The following is a 24,737-nucleotide window of genomic DNA, read 5'->3' as shown; positions in this document are numbered from 1 at the left end:
TTTTTTTTACAGATGTTAGGATAACGAGTAGTTCCCTCCTCGTCACTGACCTACTATGGTGTTCTGCTGTAACCAAGGGTTACTTAACCCAGAAACCCTGGAAATGGTCACTGACAGAGCAATGCCAGTCTTGATAGGGGAACAAACTCTTCCCTGCTAGTGGTTCTGCAGTATGGACTCTAAATGACCTCAAATAAACGCAGATTAAGACAAACATTTTTTTTAAATGGTCCAAAACTCTATGGTGTTCTAGGTTGCCAGATTGGTGTATTGGATGAGCACATTTACATTTTACAGACAGGACAGGTTGTTTGTAGCGAATGCAGCGTACCTTGCCAGCCATGCGTGCGTAGAGGGAGTTCTGGTCCTCTGCAGAGCTCATCTTCTCCCTGCGGACCATCTCATGAAGATCCACACTGTCATCATCCTGGAAGTATCTCATACGCTCCCCATCCCTGTGGGTCTCAATCTGACCAGGGGAGAGACACCATTATAATTCTGAAAATATCACTCTTTCCCCATCCCCATGTGTAACCAATAGAGAATATACTTCAGAACTGTTTACATAAGCACAGTTCATCTGAGAGGGAGACTGTGTTTGTATTGTTGACGGGGCATAATCAATTTGTGATACAGCTCTTTACTCCCAGGCAAGTCCAGACACCGTGACCTCATCTCACACAACCTATCATAACACACACTGCTCACCGCCTTCTTTTTCCTACGTCCTCCTCTGGGCTCCTGGGGTTCCGAAGAGGCATTAACCGGCCAGGCGCGACCCGATTGGTCTGTTCTGAAGAGAAGTACTTCCTGGTCCTCCTCTGTTTGACCTGGAGGCTGAACAAACAGAGAGGGAGAGGGTTATGGAGACTAACATAGAACAGAAAAACATATGCAAACACGATTCATCACATAGCAGACATTATGGAAGCAGTGCATTCATATTCTACAGTAAAATAAAGAATCCAGTGTTATTGTAAGGGGAACATGACAGTGGATAAGGCAGTTATTTCACAGCTGGGTGGGCTTAGAGGAACACTGAACTTACACACAGAATAATGGCACACTGATAATGCCCTAACTTACACAAACAAGAAACATGTTCTCCCCCAAGAATGACACAGCCCACCCGGGCCAATTATTGACAACAATTCAAGCTCAAACAGGACAGGGATATGCTTGTTCAAAGTTTGGAATTTCAGTTGATTACATTTACATTTTAGTCATTTAGCAGATGCTCTTAACCAGAGCGACTTACAGTAGTGAATGCATACATGTCATACATTTTTACTACCTTGGGCCTATCAGTGTCATTTTGTAAATGCCAGATCTCTATGGCAAGATGCATCATTCACCAAGTTTCGCATGGGTTAGCTAGACTCATATCCCTGAGCATGTGTACCAAATTTCAGCACTGAGTCAAACAGATCAAGAGATAAACATGTGCCCGTTATAGGGCCACCATGTGGTTGATATGAATGTCCTTTCATATTTAGCATCTTGACAGTGTTTGCAACATCTGTACCAAATTGTGTTCCAATACGAATACCCTTGATAAATGTATATGCATTGGTGCCAGACCACGCCCACGTGAATGTTTATTGGTCAATAGTGGCCATGTTGTTTTAGGTACTAGTCTGAAAATATTGCATTGAGACCTTTGTCCATCGATGCCACATATCAAGGTTATTAGGTGCCAGAAGATGTGTTTTCTACAAAAAACTGTTCTTAAAATGGGGGAAAATCCATCATGGCAGACTATGGGTCTCCTGAGGCATATTTTGTTCCTTGTGAGGAGATGGACTTATGTACTGAATTTCATGACTTTAGGTCAAACGGGGTGAGGGGAATAAGTATATAAGGGAAGTGTATAAGTATACAAGGGAATAAGCTATAATGACATTGAAAATGCAAACTTTGAAAGGTTACACACCTTTCAAAGTCTGCATTTTCAATGTCATTATAGCGCCACCATCTAGCCAATGAGTGTAATTTTGTAAATGCCAGATCTCTATGGCAAGACGCATCATTCACCCAAGTTGTTTCAAAATCGGGCCAGTGCTCTCTGAGACATCGCGTGTGACTAACGTACGGATGGAGACCGATCCACATTCCCCTCCATGATTTCATCGTGGGGGACAATGAAGAGCGTGGAATAACACCAACAGCCCCACACTCAGAGGAGTCTTAAGAGATTATAGCAGATCTCACCAAGAGAGGAACAGTAATACATAAGCCTACTTATCCATATACTTATTCTCCTCACTTGCGAAAAGAGAAGCAATACAGAAAAACCTAAACTGAGGAGAGGTCAAGGGAAGGGTTCAAAATCAGACAGCTCACTAGAGCAGGGTTCCCTAACTGGCAGGTTCCCTAACTGGTGGACCTCTGACCATACATTCAAATGGAAAAAAAGTGGGCCTGGCTGAATCCAGTTGGTGATCCCTGCACTAGAGGGTTTCATTCAAAGCTGATATGACAGAGAGGGGAGCGAGGAAAGAGAGAGGGGGGAATAGGAGAGGACATTCAAGGCGAGCGAGAGAAGCTAAAGAGAGATAGCGGTGTCAATCAAAGCTGTCTAACAACAGACATGGGACATAACCTTTCCAAAAAAATCACATAGGCAAGTCAAGCGTTTCACTGAAGAAGAAAGTCGAATCATTGAAAACCACCCATAACCCCTCTGTCATTACAAACTAAAAACAGCTCCTACAATAAATTCAGAGTTGTAAACAAACCACAAATTAGGTGTGTAATACTTGAATACTTCACCCAGCAGCTGAATAAACAAGTGGTTGTGTTTATAAATGGTTGTGGGACATTATGACCATGTAGTGAGCACCAGCTAGCCAAGATGGCGTGTGCAGTGCAGCGTTAGGCAGCCAATACGGCGTGTGCAGTGCAGCGTTAGGCAGCCAAGACGGCGTGTGCAGTGCAGCGTTAGGCAGCCAAGACGGCGTGTGCAGTGCAGCGTTAGGCAGCCAAGACGGCGTGTGCAGTGCAGCGTTAGGCAGCCAAGACGGCGTGTGCAGTGCAGCGTTAGGCAGCCAAGACGGCGTGTGCAGTGCAGCGTTAAGCAGCCAAGACGGCGTGTGCAGTGCAGCGTTAAGCAGCCAAGACGGCGTGTGCAGTGCAGCGTTAGGCAGTCAAGATGGTTGTTTTGAAGGTTCCTCAGCTTTGAGTGTCTGAGATTCCTCACGCCTGGTGGAAGATGGATTACATTTTTGTCACTGTATTATTAGTGGAGATATGAGCTCTCTGTTAGGATAAACCCATACCAGGCCAGAAGAGACCACTAGAGTACAGTGGGGCAAAAAAGTATTTAGTCAGCCACCAATTGTGCAAGTTCTCCCACTTAAAAAGATGAGAGGCCTGTAATTGTCATCATATGTACACTTCAACTATGACAGACAAAATGAGAAAAAAAAAAATCAGAAAATCACATTGTAGGATTTTTAATGAATTTATTTGCAAATTATGGTGGAAAATAAGTATTTGGTCAATAACAAAAGTATATCTCAATACTTTGTTATATACCCTTTGTTGGCAATGACACAGGTCAAACGTTTTCTGTAAGTCTTCACAAGGTTTTCACACAATGTCGCTGGTATTTTGGCCCATTCCTCCATGCAGATCTCCTCTAGAGCAGTGATGTTTTGGGGCTGTCGCTGGGCAACATGGACTTTCAACTCCCTCCAAAGATTTTCTATGGGGTTGAGATCTGGAGACTGGCTAGGCCACTCCAGGACCTTGAAATGCTTCTTACGAAGCCACTCCTTCGTTGCCGGGCGGTGTGTTTGGGATTATTGTCATGCTGAAAGACCCAGCCACGTTTCATCTTCAATGCCCTTGCTGATGGAAGGAGGTTTTCACTCAAAATCTCACGATACATGGCCCCATTCATTCTTTCCTTTACACGGATCAGTCGTCCTGGTCCCTTTGCAGAAAAACAGCCCCAAAGCATGATGTTTCCACCCCCATGCTTCACAGTAGGTATGGTGTTCTTTGGATGCAACTCAGCATTCTTTGTCCTCCAAACACGACGAGTTGAGTTTTTACCAAAAAGTTATATTTTGGTTTCATCTGACCATATGACATTCTCCCAATCCTCTTCTGGATCATCCAAATGCTCTCTAGCAAACTTCAGATGGGCCTGGACATGTACTGGCTTAAGGAGGGGGACACGTCTGGCACTGCAGGATTTGAGTCCCTGGCGGCGTAGTGTGTTACTGATGGTAGGCTTTGTTACTTTGGTCCCAGCTCTCTGCAGGTCATTCACTAGGTCCCCCAGTGTGCTTCTGGGATTTTTGCTCACCGTTCTTTTGATCATTTTGACCCCACGGGGTGAGATCTTGCGTGGAGCCCCAGATCGAGGGAGATTATCAGTGGTCTTTTATGTTTTCCATTTCCAAATAATTGCTCCCACTGTTGATTTCTTCAAACCAAGCTGCTTACCTACTGCAGATTCAGTCTTCCCAGCCTGGTGCAGGTCTACAATTTTGTTTCTGGTGTCCTTTGACAGCTCTTTGGTCTTGGCCATAGTGGAGTTTGGAGTGTGACTGTTTGAGGTTGTGGACAGGTGTCTTTTATACTGATAACAAGTTCAAACAGGTGCCATTAATACAGGTAACGAGTGGAGGACAGAGGAGCCTCTTAAAGAAGAAGTTACAGGTCTGTGAGAGCCAGAAATCTTGCTTGTTTGTAGGTGACCAAATACTTATTTTCCACCATAATTTGCTAATAAATTCATAAAAAATCTCATTTTGTCTGTCATAGTTGACGTGTACCAATGATGAAAATTACAGGCCTCTCATCTTTTTAAGTGGGAGAACTTGCACAATTGGTGGCTGACTAAATACTTTTTTGCCCCACTGTATATACATCTGATGGGGGTAGATGTGTTGGGAGTGGAGATACTCTAGAATACTAGAGTATATACAGTTGAAGTCGGAAGTTCACATACACTTAAGTTGGAGTCATTAAAACTTATTTTTCAACCACTCCACAAATTTCTTGTTAAACTATAGTTTTGGCAAGTCGGTTAGGACATCTACTTTGTGCATGACACAAGTAATCTTTCCAACAATTGTTTACAGATAGATTATTTCACTTATAATTCACTGTATCACAATTCCAGTGGGTCAGAAGTTTACTGTGCCTTTAAACAGCTTTGAAAAATCTAGAAAATGTCATGGATTTAGAAGCTTCTGATAGGTATGTGCAGGCTAATTGACATCATTTGAGTCAATTGGAGGTGTACCTGTGGATATATTTGAAGGCCTACCTCAAACTCAGTGCCTCTTTGCTTGACATCATGGGAAAAATCTAAAAGAAATCAGCCAAGACCTCAGAAAAATAATTGTAGATGTCCACAAGTCTGGTTCATCCTTGGGAGCAATTTCCAAACGCCTGAGGGTACCACGTTCATCTGTACAAACAATAGTACGCAAGTATAAACATCATGGGAACGCGCAACCGTCATACCGCTCAGGAAGGAGACGCGTTCTGTCTCCTAGAGATTAACGTACTTTGGAGCGAAAAGTGCAAATCAATCCCAGAACAACAGCAAAGTACTTTGTGAAGATGCTTGAGGAAACAGGTACAAAAGTATCTATATCCACAGTAAAACGAGTCCTATATCGACATAACCTGAAAGGCCGCTCAGCAAGGAAGAAGCCACTGCTCCAAAACCGCCATAAAATAAACTGACTACGGATTGCAACTGCACATGGGGACAAAGATCGTACTTTTCGGAGAAATGTCCCCTGTTCTGATGAATCAAAAATAGAACTGTTTGGCCATAATGACCATCGTTATGTTTGGAGGAAAAAGTGGGATGCTTGCAAGTCGAAGAACACCATCCCAACCGTGAATCACGGGGGTGGCAGCATCATGTTGTGGGGAAGCTTTGCTGCAGGAGGGACTGGTGCACTTCACAAAATAGATGGCATCATGAGAGGAAGGACAATTATTTTGATATATTGAAGCAACATCTCAAGACATCAGTCAGGAAGTTAAAGCTTGGTGGCAAATGCGTCTTCAAACGGACAATGACTCCAAGCATACTTCCAAAGTTGCGGCAAAATGGCTTAAGGAAAACAAAGTCAAGGTATTGGAGTGGCCATCACAAAGCCCTGACCTCAAACCTATAGAAAATGTGTGGGCAGGACTGAAAAAGCGTGTGCGAGCAAGGAGCTCTACAAACCTGACTCAGTTACTCCAGCTCAGTCAGGAGGAATGGGCCAAAATTCACCAAACTTATTGTGGGAAGCCTGTGGAAGGCTACCCGAAACGTTTGACCCAAGTTAAACAATTTAAAGGCAATGCTACCAAATACAAATTGAGTGTATGTAAACTTCTGACCCACTGGGAAGGTGATGAAAGAAATAAAAGCTGAAATAAAACATTCTCTCTACTATTATTCTGACATTTCACATTCTTAAAATAAAGTGGTGATCCTAACTGACCTAAGACAGGGAATTTTTACTAGGACTAAATGTCAGGAATTGTGAAAAACTGAGTTTAAATGTATTTGGCTAAGGTGTATGTAAACTTCAACTGTAAATCTGATGGGGGTAGATGTGTTGGGAGTGGAGATACTGTAGAATACTAGAGAACATAAATCTGAAGGAGTGAGAATATGGGTTATTGTCAAAGACAACTCTTACTGCGAACCGGAGAGAAAATAAACTTCTATACAGGCATTCAGACAGTAGGTATTCAGAGAGAAAGGCAGGCAGGCAGACAGGGCTAAAGCAGTCAATCAGCCTACAGGCTTGTACCTACTGAGCACTCAGTCAGTCAGCTGACAGTGATTTAGTCTGTTCTAATGTGCTAGTGGTCATCTCCACAAGAGTAGCACATATATACAGTAGGCTTATCCTCTTGGCTCCCTGAGGGGTAACGCCTGTCCCTCCCTATACACCTCCACTCACCCTGTCTGATTTCCCAGGTTGCTGTGCGGCACGATTCTCCTTGGCTTTACGGGCTGATTCCAGCTGGGTCTTCAGTTTCTCCATCAGAGCCTAAAGGTGACAGACAATTAAAAACTTCACATGTTCCTTGACTGCACCCCACCCCACCCACACTAATGATGTCAGATGTTGCATGTGTGGATTTCTCGTACACAGAGTGCTGTTTCTCCATCCATAACACACAGAATGACATTTAACAACCTCTCCTGATTGTATTCCACCATTACAAGAGGCTGAACACAACATAGAAGTCTGGTGTCCTTCACCGCGGCTGCCCTTCCCATGAGTCTAAATATTACAGCCTACTGAATAAGAGATGTTCTCACCACCACATTCTAACCCTCTGTCTCATGACAGGGATGTGGACAATGTGGAAAAGTAGCAGAGGAAGCCACTGAGTGTGTGTGTAGTAGTTTGTGCCTGGCCCATCTCTACCAGGCCCTTGACAGCTAAGAGGAGCTGGATGTGACTGGACACTGTCAGAGCAGACGTTGTGATGGGGATACAGATAAGTAGTGGCCACATCCACACTCAGTCCTCTGACGGGGATAGAGATAAGTAGTGGCCACATCCACACTCAGTCCTCTGACGGGGATACAGATAAGTAGTGGCCACATCCACACTCAGTCCTCTGACGGGGATACAGATAAGTAGTGGCCACATCCACACTCAGTCCTCTGATGGGGATACAGATAAGTAGTGGCCACATCCACACTCAGTCCTCTGACGGGGATACAGATAAGTAGTGGCCACATCCACACTCAGTCCTCTGACGGGGATAGAGATAAGTAGTGGCCACATCCACACTCAGTCCTCTGAAGCCTGTCTCTAGTGACAGATGACCATGGTGTTATTCTGTAGCGTACACAAGGCAATTAACAAACACACATCATCCCAGTGTCTATCAAACCAGGGGAACCTAGTGGTCTGCTATAGAGTAATCAAGAGCCAGCCAAACGGTCGCACAGAGTACTGAGGCCAGCCAAACGGTCGCACAGAGTACTGAGGCCAGCCAAACGGTCGCAGAGTACTGAGGCCAGCCAAACGGTCGCACAGAGTACTGAGGCCAGTCAAACGGTCGCACAGAGTACTGAGGCCAGTCAAACGGTCGCACAGAGTAATGAGGCCAGTCAAACGGTCGCACAGAGTACTGAGGCCAGCCAAACGGTCGCACAGAGTACTGAGGCCAGCCAAACGGTCGCACAGAGTACTGAGGCCAGCCAAACTGTCGTATATAGTACTGAGGCCAGTCAAACTGTCGTATATAGTACTGAGGCCAGTCAAACTGTCGTATATAGTACTGAGGCCAGTCAAACGGTCATACATAGTACTGAGGCCAGTCAAACGGTCATACATAGTACTGAGGCCAGTCAAACTGTCGTATAGAGTACTGAGGCCAGTCAAACTGTCGTATATAGTACTGAGGCCAGTAAAACCTTATCGATTGACATAGAGATGGATGGGGGTTGAGTGGACAGAGTGACTGCTATAAAATGAATCGTTTGCTTTGATCAAGGAGAGCGAGAGAGCCGAGGGACCTGATATGCTAGGGGAATGGCCTATGGGCAGGGGTGTCTGGAACGCGTTTAGAATGGGTAATTATCTGTGTATTTTGTGTGTGTGACTAGGTAGGATGAGGAGATGCAACACAGCGATCATGTGGATGACCTCACCGTGTTACCCATAATCTCTGCCTTCACCAGCCTGGCCCCCAGTTTGTTCATCTCTTCATCTGTGAGGATCGGTACCTCTTCCTCCTCTTCACTCAAACTGTCACTACTGCTGTCAGATGTGAAGACACAGGGGAGAAGTTAAATGAAGCAAAGAGAACAAGGGGTACACATAGTAAACATCAGAGACCTGTGTGTGTTAGAGAGATGTCCAAGAGGTTCTACTAAATGTAGTCTTGGCAGCATGGGAATAGACACACCAATCCATCAGGACATTATAACTGTCCCAGCACTCAACCGCGTACAAATCAACAGCTTGTTCTGCTCTCTTCTCCCCTGATGGCTCGCTCACTCTCTCCCTCTCTTTCCAGTCTATTTCCCTGCTCTCTTTCACCCTCCATCCATCCCTTTCTAACCACCTCTCCCTCCCCCCTCTCTTTCTGCCATGTTCTTTCTGATGGCCATCTTGTCTAGGAAACAGTCTTCTTCTGTCTTGTTCCCTCCAGACTGTTTCTCTCTCACAGATTACCTTCCCTTCTAAAACGGCACCTTAATTTCACGCTGCAAAGGTTTAAAGGGCTTCTGGGTGCTGGTTTAACTTAATGACTTAGCTAATGATAGAGAGAGAAGGGGGAGCATTAGAGCAAAAAGCACAGAGAGAAAGAGTAAGGTGATGGAACGAAAAAGAGTAAGAGGAATGGAGAGAGATGGGGATAGAGGGGGTGAGGGCGAGAAAAAGAACGAGAGAGTAAATATGAAGGAGAGAACATTGGTTAATTCAGTGAATTCTATGGTGAGTGAAGTGATAACTGCTGAATGGGTAAACTGTCACTGTGCAGATGTCACTGTGCAGACTGTCACTGTGCAGACTGTCACTGTGCAGACTGTCACTGTGCAGACTGTCACTGTGCAGACTGTCACTGTGCAGACTGTCACTGTGCAGACTGTCACTGTGCAGACTGTCACTGTGCAGACTGTCACTGTGCAGACTGTCACTGTGCAGACTGTCACTGTGCAGACTGTCACTGTGCAGACTGTCACTGTGCAGACTGTCACTGTGCAGACTGTCTGATGAATGGAGGGAATGATTGCGTGTAAACAAAACAAAAAGGGAGAAGGTCAAGTGGAGGAGAGAATCGTGCGAGGTCATTTTAAAGTTAGGATGAAGCGATGGGAAGGTTTTCTCCATCAGTAGACAGGAACAGGGTCAAGGACAGTGTGTGTGTAGAAACATACTATCTTAGTCTTACAAGAGAATAAATTACTTCAGGTTCAGACAATCTTTTGGGGATTGAAAGAATGCTTCTACATGTTCAGTCTAGCCAATAACTAAAGATCTCTAGTACTGCTCCAACATATTAACCTGCCCTTGTCACCCAATGTGCATATTAACCTGCCCTTGTCACCCAATGTGCATATTAACCTGCCCTTGTCACCCAACGTGCATATTAACCTGCCCTTGTCACCCAACGTGCATATTAACCTGCCCTTGTCACCCAACGTGCATATTAACCTGCCCTTGTCACCAACATGCATATTAACCTGCCCTTGTCACCAACATGCATATTAACCTGCCCTTGTCACCCAACATGCATATTAACCTGCCCTTGTCACCCAACATGCATATTAACCTGCCCTTGTCACCAACATGCATATTAACCTGCCCTTGTCACCAACATGCATGTCTGTGAATCCTGTTGGAACTCTTGCTTACATATCCAAGCATGTTAGATGAGTGATTAGTATAGGGGAGAGAGGAAGACAACATTAATTGCTGAACAGTGCTATGGCGACTGTGTATTTGACCTCTGACCTGGATGATGTCACCGCAGGCTTGTTGCTGCTATGACCCTGGTCAGGAGTGGACATGGTTTTCCCAGACTCCCTCTCTTTATCCTGCTCCGATTTTCCTGAAGCAGATCTCTGTCTGGAGCTGCTCTTGCTCCAGGCCGGACCGCTGCTCTTCCGATCTGACTCCTCATCAGACCTAGGTTTCAGGAAACCCATGGAAGCTCGGGCCGGAGCAGGGGATGACACTCCTAGAAAAGAAACGTATCAGTAGAGTGTGTGTGTGTAATAAATAAATAAATAAATAAATAAATAAATAAATAAATAAATACACACACATACATACACACTGCTCAAAAAAATAAAGGGAACACTTAAACAACACAATGTAACTCCAAGTCAATCACACTTCTGTGAAATCAAACTGTCCACTTAGGAAGCAACACTGATTGACAATAAATGTCACATGCTGTTGTGCAAATGGAATAGACAACAGGTGGAAATTATAGGCAATTAGCAAGACACCCCCAATAAAGGAGTGGTTCTGCAGGTGGGGACCATAGACCACTTCTCAGTTCCTATGCTTCCTGGCTGATGTTTTGGTCACTTTTGAATGCTGGCGGTGCTTTCACTCTAGTGGTAGCATGAGACTGAGTCTACAACCCACACAAGTGGCTCAGGTAGTGCAGCTCATCCAGGATGGCACATCAATGCGAGCTGTGGCAAGAAGGTTTGCTGTGTCTGTCAGCGTAGTGTCCAGAGCATGGAGGCGCTACCAGGAGACAGGCCAGTACATCAGGAGACATGGAGGAGGCCGTAGGAGGGCAACAACCCAGCAGCAGGACCGCTACCTCCGCCTTTGTGCAAGGAGGAGCAGGAGGAGCACTGCCAGAGCCCTGCAAAATGACATCCAGCAGGCCACAAATGTGCATGTGTCTGCTCAAACGGTCAGAAACAGACTCCATGAGGGTGGTATGAGGGCCCGACTTCCACAGGTGGGGGTTGTGCTTACAGCCCAACACCGTGCAGGACGTTTGGCATTTGCCAGAGAACACCAAGATTGGCAAATTCACCACTGGCGCCCTGTGCTCTTCACAGATGAAAGCAGGTTCACACTGAGTACATGTGACAGACGTGACAGAGTCTGGAGACGTCGTGGAGAACGTTCTGCTACCTGCAACATCCTCCAGCATGACCGGTTTGGCGGTGGGTCAGTCATGGTGTGGGGTGGCATTTCTTTGGGGGGGCCGCACAGCCCTCCATGTGCTCGCCAGAGGTAGCCTGACTGCCATTAGGTACCGAGATGAGATCCTCAGACCCCTTGTGAGACCATGTGCTGGTGCGGTTGGCCCTGGGTTCATCCTAATGCAAGACAATGCTAGACCTCATGTGGCTGGAGTGTGTCAGCAGTTCCTGCAAGAGGAAGGCATTGATGCTATGGACTGGCCTGCCCTGCCCGTTCCCCAGACCTGAATCCAATTGAGCACATCTGGGACATCATGTCTCGCTCCATCCACCAACGCCACATTGCACCACAGACTGTCCAGGAGTTGGCGGATGCTTTAGTCCAGGTCTGGGAGGAGATCCCTCAGGAGACCATCCGCCACCTCATCAGGAGCATGCCCAGGCGTTGTAGGAAGGTCATACAGGCACGTGGAGGCCACACACACTACTGAGCCTCATTTTGACTTGTTTTAAGGACATTACATCAAAGTTCGATCAGCCTGTAGTGTGGTTTTCCACTTTAATTTTGAGTGTGACTCCAAATCCAGACCTCCATGGGTTGATAAATTGGATTTCCATTGATTATTTGTGTGTGATTTTATTGTCAGCACATTCAACTATGTAAAGAAAAAAGTATTTAATAAGATTATTTCCTTCATTCAGATCTAGGATGTGTTGCTTAAGTGTTCCCTTCATTTTTTTGAGCAGTATATATATATATATATATGAGTGTGGAACGAGGTACTACACTCAACTCACCACCATCATCATCATCATCGTCGTCGTCAGCAGGCTTGAGGAAGCGACTTTTCAGAGCTCCGAGGGAGAGGGGAGGCCGAATCTGGCCAAGCCCAGAGCCAAGGCTCTCATCCCCACCCCTCTCTCTGGGTCTGTCCCACTCTCTGCCTCCAGCCCTCTCTCTATCCCGGTCACTAGGTCTACCTCCATCCCTCTCTCTGCCTCCAGCCCTCTCTCTATCCCGGTCACTAGGTCTACCTCCATCCCTCTCTCTGCCTCCAGCCCTCTCTCTATCCCGGTCACTAGGTCTACCGCCATCCCTCTCTCTGTTTGCATCTCTATCTCTGTTCCTATCCCGATCTCTGTCTCGGTGATGATCTCTTTCCCTCTCTCTTTCTCCACCCCTCTCTTTCTCTCCAGGTAAGTCCCTACCCTTCTCTGGTCTCATCCACTTCTCTCTATCCATCCCCACTTCTCCTTTCCTCCACATATCATCTTCCTGTCCTCTCCTCCATCTTTCTCGGTCTCTCCCCTCCTCCTCTCCTCTCCCTTCCCCCTCTCCTCTCTTGTAGCCATACACAGCAATCTCAGCCTCATCCATCCTCTTCTGAAACTTCTCCATGGACTGCATGTGAGAAACACAAACATAAAACATACACACAGGTGAGCGGTGTGATATGATGTTCCCATGGTGCATTTCAATGTACCTAAGTTGCAGTTGGTTATGAGTTTTCTAACTTTTGACAGACGGAGTGCCGACACTGAATAGAAGGAATTAACCAGGGAGATAGGGAGAGAGTCTGACAGTAGGAAGGGCGTCGGTAGTAGGAAGGGCGTCGGTAGTAGGGTATGGAAGGATGCACGTTGTAGAATTTGTGTACATGTAAGAATGTTTACATAGTGATCTGTTGATACTGTTTATACGGGTGTTTTTGTATGGATTACGTCTGCCTGCCTGTGTGTGCACTCTCACCCCATATCGCTCTGCCACTATGACCTCCAGACTGCGTTGCTCTCGCTCCGCCTGCTCCCTCATCCTCTGGTAAGACTTCCTGAGCCAACCTAGTCCTCCATCATCTACAGTTGCAGCTACAGACAGAGGGGGACGAGGGAGAGATGGTGAGGAGAGACAGGGTAAGGCAGTAAGAAGGGAGGGAAGGAGGAGATGGCAAAGGAGAGAGTGAGCGAGAGGTGGACAAAGACCAGAGGTAGGAGGGGAATAACTAGAGTTAACATTTTACCTGTGGGAACTTCCCAAGAGAACAGCTAGGCTTCACCCTCTTCTCCAGAACACAGCACAGAGAATGGGAACATTTCACATCTGCCTTCTCCAGAGAAGTCATCCCCTTCTCTCCCTCAATATTTCTCAATCTCTTTTCTCTCACACAGTGTGTGCGCACGTGTGTCAAAAGCCCAAGTTAAACTGAGGTTTAACCCCCCCCCACACACACCTCTTCATTACCCTCTTAGTCAAACCAGGGATGAGGAAAACAACATTCCCTTCTGACACACAGCTTAGAGAGAGAAAAGAGTGTGTGTTCTGTCAATGTCTGTATTTAGGAGTTTGGTTTGCATACATAAGTAACAGTGTGCATCACTGTATGAGTGTTTTAAATCTGCTTATTCTGCCACTCTGTTAAAGTGTAGCTTACTCAGGAGATAGCAGAGTGCACCCTTCTGAGTGGAGATGACACAGTCAGCTTAACAGAACCAAGCACCTCTCTCTGTACCTCTTCCTTTTTAAAATGTTCTTCTCTCATCTCTCTCAATACTCCCAGCCTCCAGCAAACACTTTCTGCTTGCCTCCACCCTCAGCCTGCCTCCACCCTCAGCCTGCCTCCACCCTCAGCCTGCCTCCACCCTCAGCCTGCCTCCACCCTCAGCCTGCCTCCACCCTCAGCCTGCCTCCACCCTCAGCCTGCCTCCACCCTCAGCCTGCCTCCACCCTCAGCCTGCCTCCACCCTCAGCCTGCCTCCACCCTCAGCCGTTCTCATTCCGTCTGCCAGAAATGCTTTACCCGATTTGCCATGACATTCTCTCCTTCTCCCTCGTCTGTCTGGGCCCTCAGTGACTGTACATACAGTGAACTCAACTCATTCCTCTCAGAGAAAGACAGGGGGAGGGGGATTCCTACCCCAGAGGGGGGAGGGGGATTCCTACCCCAGACAGGGGGAGGGGGATTCCTACCCCAGAGAGGGGGAGGGGGATTCCTACCCCAGAGGGGGGAGGGGGATTCCTACCCCAGAGAGGGGGAGGGGGATTCCTACCCCAGACAGGGGGAGGGGGATTCCTACCCCAGACAGGGGGAGGGGGATTCCTACCCCAGAGAGGGGGAGGGGGATTCCTACCCCAGAGGGGGGAGGGGGATTCCTACCCCAGAGAGGGGGAGGGGGATTCCTACCCCAGAGGGGGGAGGGGGATTCCTACCCCAGAGGGGGGAGGGGGATTCCTACCCCAGACAGGGGGAGGGGGATTCCTACCCCAGACAGGGGGAGGGGGATTCCTACCCCAGACAGGGGGAGGGGGATTCCTACCCCAGAGAGGGGGAGGGGGATTCCTACCCCAGACAGGGGGAGGGGGATTCCTACCCCAGAGGGGGGAGGGGGATTCCTACCCCAGAGGGGGGAGGGGGATTCCTACCCCAGACAGGGGGAGGGGGATTCCTACCCCAGAGAGGGGGAGGGGGATTCCTACCCCAGACAGGGGGAGGGGGATTCCTACCCCAGACAGGGGGAGGGGGATTCCTACCCCAGACAGGGGGAGGGGAGTGGGTTGACCAAAGACTGGGCTGATATAGAGAGTTGTGTACATGGGTTTGATGATTATACTTCAGGTACAAGTATGAGAGTAGAAAAGGTTGATAAGAGTATGAAGTTGTATAAGGGGTTTCATTTACCTTTTATAAGCACATTACTGGCCTTCTCTTCTGGGGGCAAGCCACTCCCCCCATCCTTCCAGAACGGGTTCAACTCCAGCTTGTGCAGACCAGCCTATGGCACCCCACACACACACAGCAATTGTCAAGTCCCTTGTCCCTGCTCAGTTTGGCACTTTTGGTTGCCCAGGAAACCAACAGATGAGGTGAGGCAATGGACTTCCATCAACCTTCATTTAAACATAGTGAGTACACACCTGCTCGATGACCCGAGCCTTCTGTTTCTCTTCCTCTTTCAGCCTTTCTTTCTCAGCCCTCTTCTCTGCTGTTGACGTTGTTCTCATTGTCAAGAAGTCGAAGGTCATCCACTCATCTCTCTAGCAAATGATGGCGACGGGGATAGAGAGAGAGGAACGGACAACACATGAATCATGTTATGAAACCGGACAATAATTGCCTGACAATAACAGCAAACCAATCAATAAAGAAATCAATATAGAACATAAAATCATTATGTACATGTAGGTTAATGTAAACGGTACATGGGTTCATAACCCTCAACACAAAAACGACCATCAACGCTAAAACAACTGTCAAGCCATATTATAGGATCCTAAAAGTATCTCCCCCAAAAAAGCAGCCTGAGAAATCTCTCACTGAGCAGGCCGTTATACATACACACACACACACACACACACACACACACACACACACACACACACACAGGCAGACAAACACACAAAGTGGGGGTAAATCTAATGAGGGAAGGTGTACGACTGTGTGTGACAGCATTAGTAAAACGCTCCGGACCACCCCGCCTTACTCATCAACACCACCTTGTTAGAAAAGCCTGGTTATTAACTGTTGCTGACACAGGCTGTGCATCGATCAGACCTCATTCAGAGTGGGGCTCTATTGATCCCTTCTCCAAGAAACACACACAATAAGCAGTTCACTGCACCTTTTATACAAATACACAGATACAGACACACAAACTTTCTAGACCATAGAGCTCAATAAAGCCACACCACTATACAAACCAAGAGCAGCCTCCAGCTCAAACCCCCTCTTGACTACTTGCCAAGCTACTTGTTCTCTTCGGGCATCAATGAAAGATCGGGAGGCTTGATCGTGCCGCGGGGAGGCTCGATCGTGCCGCGGGGGAGGCTCGATCGTGCCGCGGGGGAGGCTCGATCGTGCCGCGGGGGAGGCTCGATCGTGCCGCGGGGGAGGCTCGATCGTGCCGCGGGGGAGGCTCGATCGTGCCGCGGGGGAGGCTCGATCGTGCCGCGGGGGAGGCTCGATCGTGCCGCGGGGGAGGCTCGATCGTGCCGCGGGGGAGGTTCGATCGTGCCGCGGGGGAGGTTCGATCGTGCCGCGGGGGAGGCATCATGAAATCAGCAGATTATCAGGTGTTTTGTAGTCCAATATTCAACCCAGTGTCCAAAAACTGGGTCTCTGTTGAAGTTCATGGGTCTTCCAGCAGGACAACAACCCCAAAACACACATCAAAAAGCACCCAGGAATGGTTAAAGGGATAATGATGCCCTTTATTTAGTTCCCCAGTCAGATGAACTCCTGGATACCATTTATATGTCTGTGTCCACTATGAAGGAAGTTAGGAGGTACTTTTGCGAGCAAATGCTAACTAGTGTTAGCACAATGACAAGTCTATGGGTAACTGTTTACAAATGTAAGCAAGGGTTGAAATTATTATGTTTTAATTAAATATTATATCAGTCAATTAGCAGTCCACTAATTATTTTGTATTTATGTTCTGACCCATTGATCATCTCCTCAATCATTTTTTTTTTTACCCACGGCTGAATCTATTCAGTTGATGATCTCTGTCTTAGGGTTTTCCGGTGCTGTGGAGGGGGATGGACGGGGGTGTTACCTGGTTGTTCTCGGGTGGGGTAGGGCTGTTGTCTGTGGGCTTGGCCTCAGACTTGGCAGGAATCTTCCAGGCTTTACCCGAGGCCTCTGTCTGGGGCTGGGCCTCAACCCACTCATCTCCTGTCCCCTGGAGAGCCAGAAAAGAGGGCAAAAATGAATACAGTGCTTACAGCAAGTATTCATACACCGACTTATTCCACATTTCGCTGTTAGAGCACGAATTCAAAATGGATTAAATCGTTCCCCCCCTCACCCATCTACACACAATATGTATTTTTTTAATTGAACCTTTATTTAACTGGGAAAGTCAGTTAAGAATTTGTTCTTAATTACAATGACGGCCTACCAAAAGGCATAAGGCCTCCTGCGGGGACGGGGATTAAAAATAAATACAATATGAATATAGGACAAAAACACTCATCACAACGAGACAACACTACATAAAGCGAGACCTAAGACAACATAGCAAGGCAGCAACACATGACAACACAGCATGGTGACAACACAACAACATGGTAGCAACAACATGGTAGCAGCACAAAACATGGTACAAACATTATTGGGCACAGATAACAGCACAAAGGGCAAGAATCGACATCGAGAGCATCCTGATTGGTTGTATCACTGCCTGGTACGACAATTGCTCGGCCTCTAACCCCAAGGCACTACAGAGGGTAGTGCGTACGGCCCAGTACATCACTGGTGAAAAGCTGCCTGCCATCCAGGACCTCTACACCAGGCGGTGTCAGAGGAAGGCCATAAAAATTGTCAAAGACCCCAGCCACCATAGTCATAGACTGTTCTCTCTACTACCGCACGGCAAGCGGTACCAAGTCTAGGACAAAACGGCTTCTCAACAGTTTTTACCCCCAAGCCATGACTCCTGAACAGGTAATCAAATGGCTACATGGAGTATTTGGATTGTGTGCCCCCCCAACCCCTCTTTTACGCTGCTGCTACTCTCTGTTTATCATATATGCATAGTCACTTTAACTATACATTCATGTACATACTCCCTCAATTGGGCCGACCAACCAGTGTTCCTGCACATTTGGCTAACCGGGCTATCAGCATTGTGTCCCGCCACCCGCCAACCCCTCTTTTACGCTACTGCTACTCTCTGTTCATCATATATGCATAGTCACTTTTACCATATCTACATGTACATATTACCTCAATCAGCCTGACTAACCGGTGTCTGTATGTAGCCTCGCGACTTTTATAGCCTCGATACTGTATATAACCCGTCTATCCATTTCACCTAATACCTTTTTTGCACTATTGGTTAGAGCCTGTAAGTAAGCATTTCACTGATAGGTTGTACTCAGCACACGTGACAAATAAACTTGGATTCGATTTTTTGAAGGTAGAGACAACAATACATCACACAAAGCAGCCACAACTGTCAGTGAGTGTCCATGATTGAGTCTTTGAATGAAGAGATAGGGATAAAACTGTCCAATTTGAGTGTTTGTTGCAGCTCGTTCCAGTCGCTAGCTGCAGTGAAATGAAAAGGGGAGCGACCCAGAGATGTGTGTTCTTTGGGGAACTTTAACAGAATGTGACTGGCAGAACAGGTGTTGTATGTGGAGAATGAGGGCTGCAGTAGATATCTCAGATAGGGGGGAGTGAGGCCTAAGAGGGTTTTATAAACAAGCATCAACAGTGGGTCTTGTGACGGGTATACAGAGATGACCAGTTTACAGAGGAGTGCAGTGATGTGTCCTTTTAAGGAGCAATGGTGGCAAAGCTGATGGCCGAATGGTAAAGAACATCTAGCCGCTCTAGAGCACCATTACCTGCCGATCTATAAATGATGTCTCCGTAATCTAGCATGGGTAGGATGGTCATCTGAATCAGGGTTAGTTTGGCAGCTGGGGTGAAAGAGGACTGATTACGATAGAGGAAACCAAGTCTAGATTTAACTTTAGCCTGCAGCTTTGATATGTGCTGAGAGAAGAGCAGTGTACCGCCTAGCCATACTCCCAAGTACTTGTATGAGGTGACTACCTCAAGCTCTAAACCCTCAGAGGTAGTAATCACACCTGTGGAGAGAGGGGCATTCTTCTTACCAAACCACATGACCTTTGTTTGGAGGTGTTCAGAACAAGGTTAAGGGTAGAGAAAGCTTGTTGGACACTAAGAAAGCTTTCTTGTAGAGCATTTAACACAAAATCTGGGGAGGGGCCAGCTGAGTATAAGACTGTATCATCTGCATATAAATGGATGAGAGAGCTTCCTACTGTCTGAGCTATGTTGTTGATGTAAATTGAGAAGAGCGTGGGGCCTAGATTCAAGCCTTACAAAAACATGTTTACCAATGTATTGAAAATTAAATAAAGAAAAAATATAATTTACATAAGTATTCACACCCTAGAATCAATACTTTGAGAAGCACCTTTGGCAGCCTCCCGAGTGATTTGAGTCCAGGCTCCGTCTCAGCGTGGCCGCAAACAAGGAGACGCGTGGGGTGGCGCACAATTGTCCGGGTTAGGAGAGGGTTTGGGCGGCAGGGATGTTCTTGTCCTGTCACACTCTAGCAACTCCTGTGGAGGCCGGGCGGAAAGCACGCTGACACAATCGCCAGGTGTACGGTGTTTCCTCCGATACATTGGTGCGGCTGGCTTCCGGGTTAAGTGGGCATTGTGTCAAGAAGCAGTGCGGCTTGGTTGGGTTGTGTTTCAGATAAGGCACGGCTCTAGACCTTCGCCTCTCCCAAGTCCGTAAGGGAGTTGCAGCGATGGGACAATTGGATACCACGAAATTAAATAATAATAATAAAAAGAAAAAGCACCTTTGGCAGTGATTACAGCTGTGAGTCTTTCTGGGTAAGTCTAAGAGTTTAACACACCAGGATTGTACAATATTTGTCCATTATTCTTCTCAAAATTCTTCAAGCTCTGTCAAATTGTTTGTTAATCATTTTCAGATCTTGTCATTGAATTTCAAGTAGATTTGAGTCAAAACCAACTTGGCCAATCAGGAACATTAACTGTCTTCTTGGTAAGCCATCCAGTATAGGTTTGGCATTGTGTTTTAGGTTATTGTCCTGCTGAAAAGGGAATTCATCTCCCAGTATGTGGTGGTAAGCAGACAACCAGGTTTTCCTCTATAATTTTGCCTGTGCTTAGTGCCATTCAGTTTAATTTTATCCTGAAAACTTCCAGTCCTTAACAAGTACAAGCATACCCATAACATGATGCAGCCACCACTACGCTTGAAAATATGGAGAGTGGTACTCAGTAAAGTGCGGTATTGGATTTGCTTCAAATATAACTTTGCATTCAGGACAAAAAGTGAATTGTTTTGGAATAGTTGTATTCTGCACAGGCTTCCTTTGCACTCTGTCAATTAGGTTAGTATTGAGGAGTAACTACAATATTGTTGATCCATCCTCAGTTTTATCTTATTACAGCCATTAAACTCTAACTATTTTAAAGTAACCATTGGCCTTATGGTGAAATCCCCGAACGGTTTCCTTCCTCTACGGCAACTGAGTTAGGAAAGACGCCTGTATCTTTGTAGTGACTGAGTGTATCGATACACCATCCAAAGTATAATTAATAACTTCACCATGTTCAAAGGGATTTTCAATGTCTGCTTTTGTTTTGTTTTACCCATTTACCACCAATAGGTGCCCTTCTTTGTGAGGCATTGGAAACCTCCCTGGTCTTTGTGTTTGAAATTCACTGCTTGACTGAGGGACCTTATAGATAATTTTATATGTGAGGTATAGAAAAGAGGTAGTCATTAAACAAAAATCACATTAAACACTATTATTGCACACAAAGTGAATCCATGCAAATTATTAAGCAAATGTTTACTCCTAAACTTATTTCGACTTGCCATATGAAAAGGGTTGAATATTTATTGACTTGAGACATTTCAGCTTTTAAATGTTGTATTAATTTGTAAACATTTCTAAAACATTATTCCACTTTGACATTACGGGGTATTGTGTACAGGCCAGTGATACAAAGTATTATTTTTTTAATCGCTATTCAATAAATTTTAAATTCAGGCTGTAACAAAATGTGGAAAAAGTCAAGGGGTGTGAATACTTGCTAAAGGCACTGTGTATGTTCAGGACAGAGGACAGGAAGCCCAAGAGAGGGAATCAGAATGTAAGGGAATGTGAGATGTGAGAGGAAAAGAGAGGTGAAAGGAAAGGAGGGAAAGCAATACAAAGCTATACCAGTCCAATGACGCTTACCTCCGAGCTGGACCCATCTCCTCCTTCAGCTCTCTTCTCCTTCTTCTTCCCCTTCTTCTTCCCCTTCTTACTCTTCTTGGCCTTTTTCTCTTTCTTCTTCTTGCCTGAAACCTCCTTAAGGTGACAGAAATGAGTGGGCCTGATTAAAATATGCAAAACGAAGTGATCATTATGAAGACGTGATAGATAGGATAAAGGGTTTGGAAACATCAATATGCTGAAGCTAGAGCTACAAAAAAGATGGTATGAAAAACAGCTCAGCTCTAGGTCTACTGTTACTGGATGACAACCAAATATTGATTTTGGGGTCAACCATACTACTAGGCCATGCAGAGGATAGGGAAGTCACACAAGCTACCTCCTTAAACGGTCATGGGGTTACCAACGCAACGACCTGCTGACCTGTTCTAGCTGCTGCAGTCGGAGGTCAACTTCAGGGAGCATCCAGGTGTCCTCTCCTCTCTGTCTCTTCAGCTCCTTCCTCTTCTCCTCCTTCTCATACTGCTGCTTGGCCTGGGGGAGGGAGGGGAAGATGAAGTGAGAGAGAGAAATAAATGGAGAGTTCAGGTGTGTCACCATTTCACAAACACCTCACACTGTGTTTATATAGTCAACACAGCTGCTCAGGAGATAACATGGACCCCACTACTCTGTGTTGATGTTTTTGTGTTTTTGTGTGCATGACATGCATATGTATGGTGTTAAGTATGTGTGTTCTGGAGGAGGAATTTAACCATGTTAAACTGAATCCGGAGTGGTTGCGTCACAGCCCTTATCTCCCAGCAGCAGTGTTTGCCCTGCCATCCCCTGCAGACGCCATTACCTGACTGATGACACCTCATATTTACACACACACACAATATGGTGCGCCTCGATCAATCACACCACTGTAAACACTAACAATCTGCTTCCATTGATGCAAGCGTCCATCCGTCTTGTCATTTCCTTCCTGTCCTCAGAGAGCACAGCGTCATTTGCTCTGTATTTCTCCCTAATAATCTTAACACCTTACGCCATAAAAAAAACGAAGGAGCTGATCGTGGACTTCAGGAAAAAGCAGAGGGAGCACGCCCCTATCCACATTGCTGGGACCGCAGTGGAGAAGGTGGAAAGCTTGATGTTCCTCGGCGTACACATCACTGACGATCTGTAATGGTCCACCCACACAGACAAACCAAATTGTACTTGTCACATGCGCTGAATACAACAATGCAAAAATGCTTGCTTTCAAGCCCTTAACAAACAATGCAGTTTTTAGAAAAATAAGAAATAAAAGTAACAAAGACAGTGTGGTGAAGAAGGTGCAACAGCGCCTCTTCAACCTCAGGAGGCTGAAGAAATTTGTCTTGGCTCTAAGACCCTCACAAACCTTCACGCACAATTGAGAGCATCCTGTCGGGCTGTATCACAGCCTGGTACGGCAACTGCACCGCCCGCAACCACAGGGCTCTCCAGTGGCTGGTGCGGTCTGCCCAACGCATCACCGGGGGCACACTGCCTACCCTCCAGGACACCTATAGCACCCGATGTCACAGGAAGGCCAAAAAGCTCATCAAGGACATCAACCACCCGAGCCATGACCTGTTCACCCCGCTACCATCCAGAAGATGAGGTCAGTACAGGTGCATCAAAGCAGGGACCGAGAGACCGAAAAACAGCTTCTATCTCAAGGCCATTAGACTGTTAAATAGCCATCCCTAGCCGACTACCACCCAGTTACCAAACCCTGCTGCCTTATATACATAGACTTGGAATCACTGGCCACTTTAATAATGTAACACTAGACACTTTAATAAAGTTTACATACTGCTTTACTCATCTCATATGTATATACTGTATTCTATTCTACTATATTTTAGTCAATGTCACTCCGACATTGCTCGTCCTAATATTTATATATTTCTTAATTCCATTATTTTACTTTTAGATATGTGTAGTGTTGTGAATTGTTAGATTACGGCACTGTTGGAGCTAAGAACAAGCATTTCCCTACACCAGCAATAACATTGGCTAAATATGTGTGTGTGACCAATAACATTTGATTTGATCACCTGAGGCAAGGTGGGCAGAAAGAGGCAGGCACCAGCTCTGTTATGTACAACCTCGCCACCTAGTGTTTGCCATATTCACATAACACCTGACTGACTACCAGAGAGAATAACAGCATAGTACTGTAGCAAAGCCACCATGGGTGGATAAAGGGACATGTAAACAAGTTCATGTACTTGGGAAGGAATTGAAAAGTAATGCAAGTAATGTTAGCTAGTTTCTACAAATACTAGCAAGGACCATGTGACTTCCTCTCACTGTTTTGATGTTTGCTAGCGAACTGGCTAGCTAGCTACACATATATGCTGTACTAGCTAGTATGTAATAGCATTATTCAAACGACTTATTATCACTGTATGATATTAAACATACGTATATGTACCAATTGCAAATATTGTAGAAAATGCATCACAAAACTAGCTAGCTAATTCGTATGGCAGACGTTCAGACTAGCTATTTGTTAGCATTCAGCTAGTTGTTGCAGCCATACACTTGGCTTTTGTACTAACGTTATATCAACGTATCTTACATTGCGCATGTAGACTAGTATCCACTTATAAAGCACACATATTTACCTTCTGAATAACCTCCTCCCTGGCTTTACGTTTGTATTCTTTTCGGTCTTCGATGCTGTTAACACTTTCAAAACTGCCTCCGTACGTCGCCATGACACTGCCGTTGAATGTGCTTCCACATCAACTGTCGCAAAAATATTTACGACCCCTGAAAATAAATTGTTTCTGGTTAATGTAGTCCACTGGAGTGGATCGTACATACAAATAAAACATTTTTTTTAAATACAGTTGTATTTTGTGAATGTGTGAACAAACAGATATAAAAACAGACCTGGATTACGTGGAACATTATTGTACAGGTAGTAGGGCAGTGCACTCATCCCATAACCGCAAGGTTCAATCGCCCCTCTTTTAGGCCTTTTTTTCTCTGTTCTCATTCTCACTGTGTCTGCAGAACACTACTTGAGAGAAGGGATATAGTGTAGCTCTCATATAATTAAAATCAAATTCTCGTTCTGTGGTAGCTCCAGTGTGTTATGCTGGGTAGGCTAAAGGAAAAGGGATTGTACAGTATAGGCCAGCCTATGACAAGGCCAAGATGTTTACCATAATAAGGAATGCAAAATGGCCTATAATAAATAGGGATGTATTGCAATGATGTTGCCTTGATGTCACTATCCATTTGATCAATACACTGTGGGCAGGCAGACATCCAACCCCCTTTAATTTTCTGAAAATGTCAAGTGCCTATCTGCAGCCAGACAACAGCAGCAGCACAACAACCAATAGCCAGA

General features: G+C 45.9%; 1 protein-coding gene across 9 annotated transcripts; it reads right to left on the bottom strand.

Moving 5' to 3' along the window:
• On the bottom strand, positions 1-24,151 carry cwf19l2 (CWF19 like cell cycle control factor 2). 9 transcript variants are annotated; one of them, XM_029715789.1, is made up of 14 exons: positions 24,004-24,151; positions 21,782-21,892; positions 21,380-21,493; positions 17,168-17,293; positions 15,528-15,647; positions 15,292-15,385; positions 13,368-13,483; positions 12,617-13,019; positions 12,416-12,562; positions 10,458-10,683; positions 8,648-8,756; positions 6,936-7,025; positions 709-837; positions 1-469 (listed from the first exon to the last, which is right to left on the bottom strand). In XM_029715789.1, the coding sequence occupies exons 1-14, from the start codon at positions 24,094-24,096 to the stop codon at positions 80-82; spliced, it is 2,268 nt and encodes a 755-aa protein (XP_029571649.1). In that variant the 5' UTR covers positions 24,097-24,151; the 3' UTR covers positions 1-79. The 9 variants fall into 9 exon arrangements, with proteins under 9 accessions (XP_029571649.1, XP_029571651.1, XP_029571650.1 ...); XM_029715791.1 differs by having other exon boundaries at positions 12,671-13,019; XM_029715790.1 differs by having other exon boundaries at positions 12,416-12,652; positions 12,707-13,019.
• Between the last annotated feature and the right edge of the window lie 586 nt (positions 24,152-24,737).

The sequence above is a fragment of the Salmo trutta genome, chromosome 26 (assembly GCF_901001165.1).
Source record: "Salmo trutta chromosome 26, fSalTru1.1, whole genome shotgun sequence".
In the NCBI taxonomy this organism is placed as follows: Eukaryota; Metazoa; Chordata; class Actinopteri; order Salmoniformes; family Salmonidae; genus Salmo; species Salmo trutta.
Note: the sequence above shows the minus strand (reverse complement) of the source record. Positions and strands in the feature narration are given on the sequence as shown.

Coding starts and splice junctions, on each gene's coding strand:
- cwf19l2 (XM_029715783.1), bottom strand. CDS start 24,096: ATGGCGACGTACGGAGGCAGTTTTGAAAGTGTTAACAGCATCGAAGAC. Junction 13,484..15,291: donor CAGTAATGTGCTTATAAAAG/GTAAATGAAACC, acceptor CTCTGTCTGTAG/CTGCAACTGTAGATGATGGA. Junction 10,684..12,415: donor CGATGATGATGATGATGGTG/GTGAGTTGAGTG, acceptor TTTCTTTTCTAG/GAGTGTCATCCCCTGCTCCG.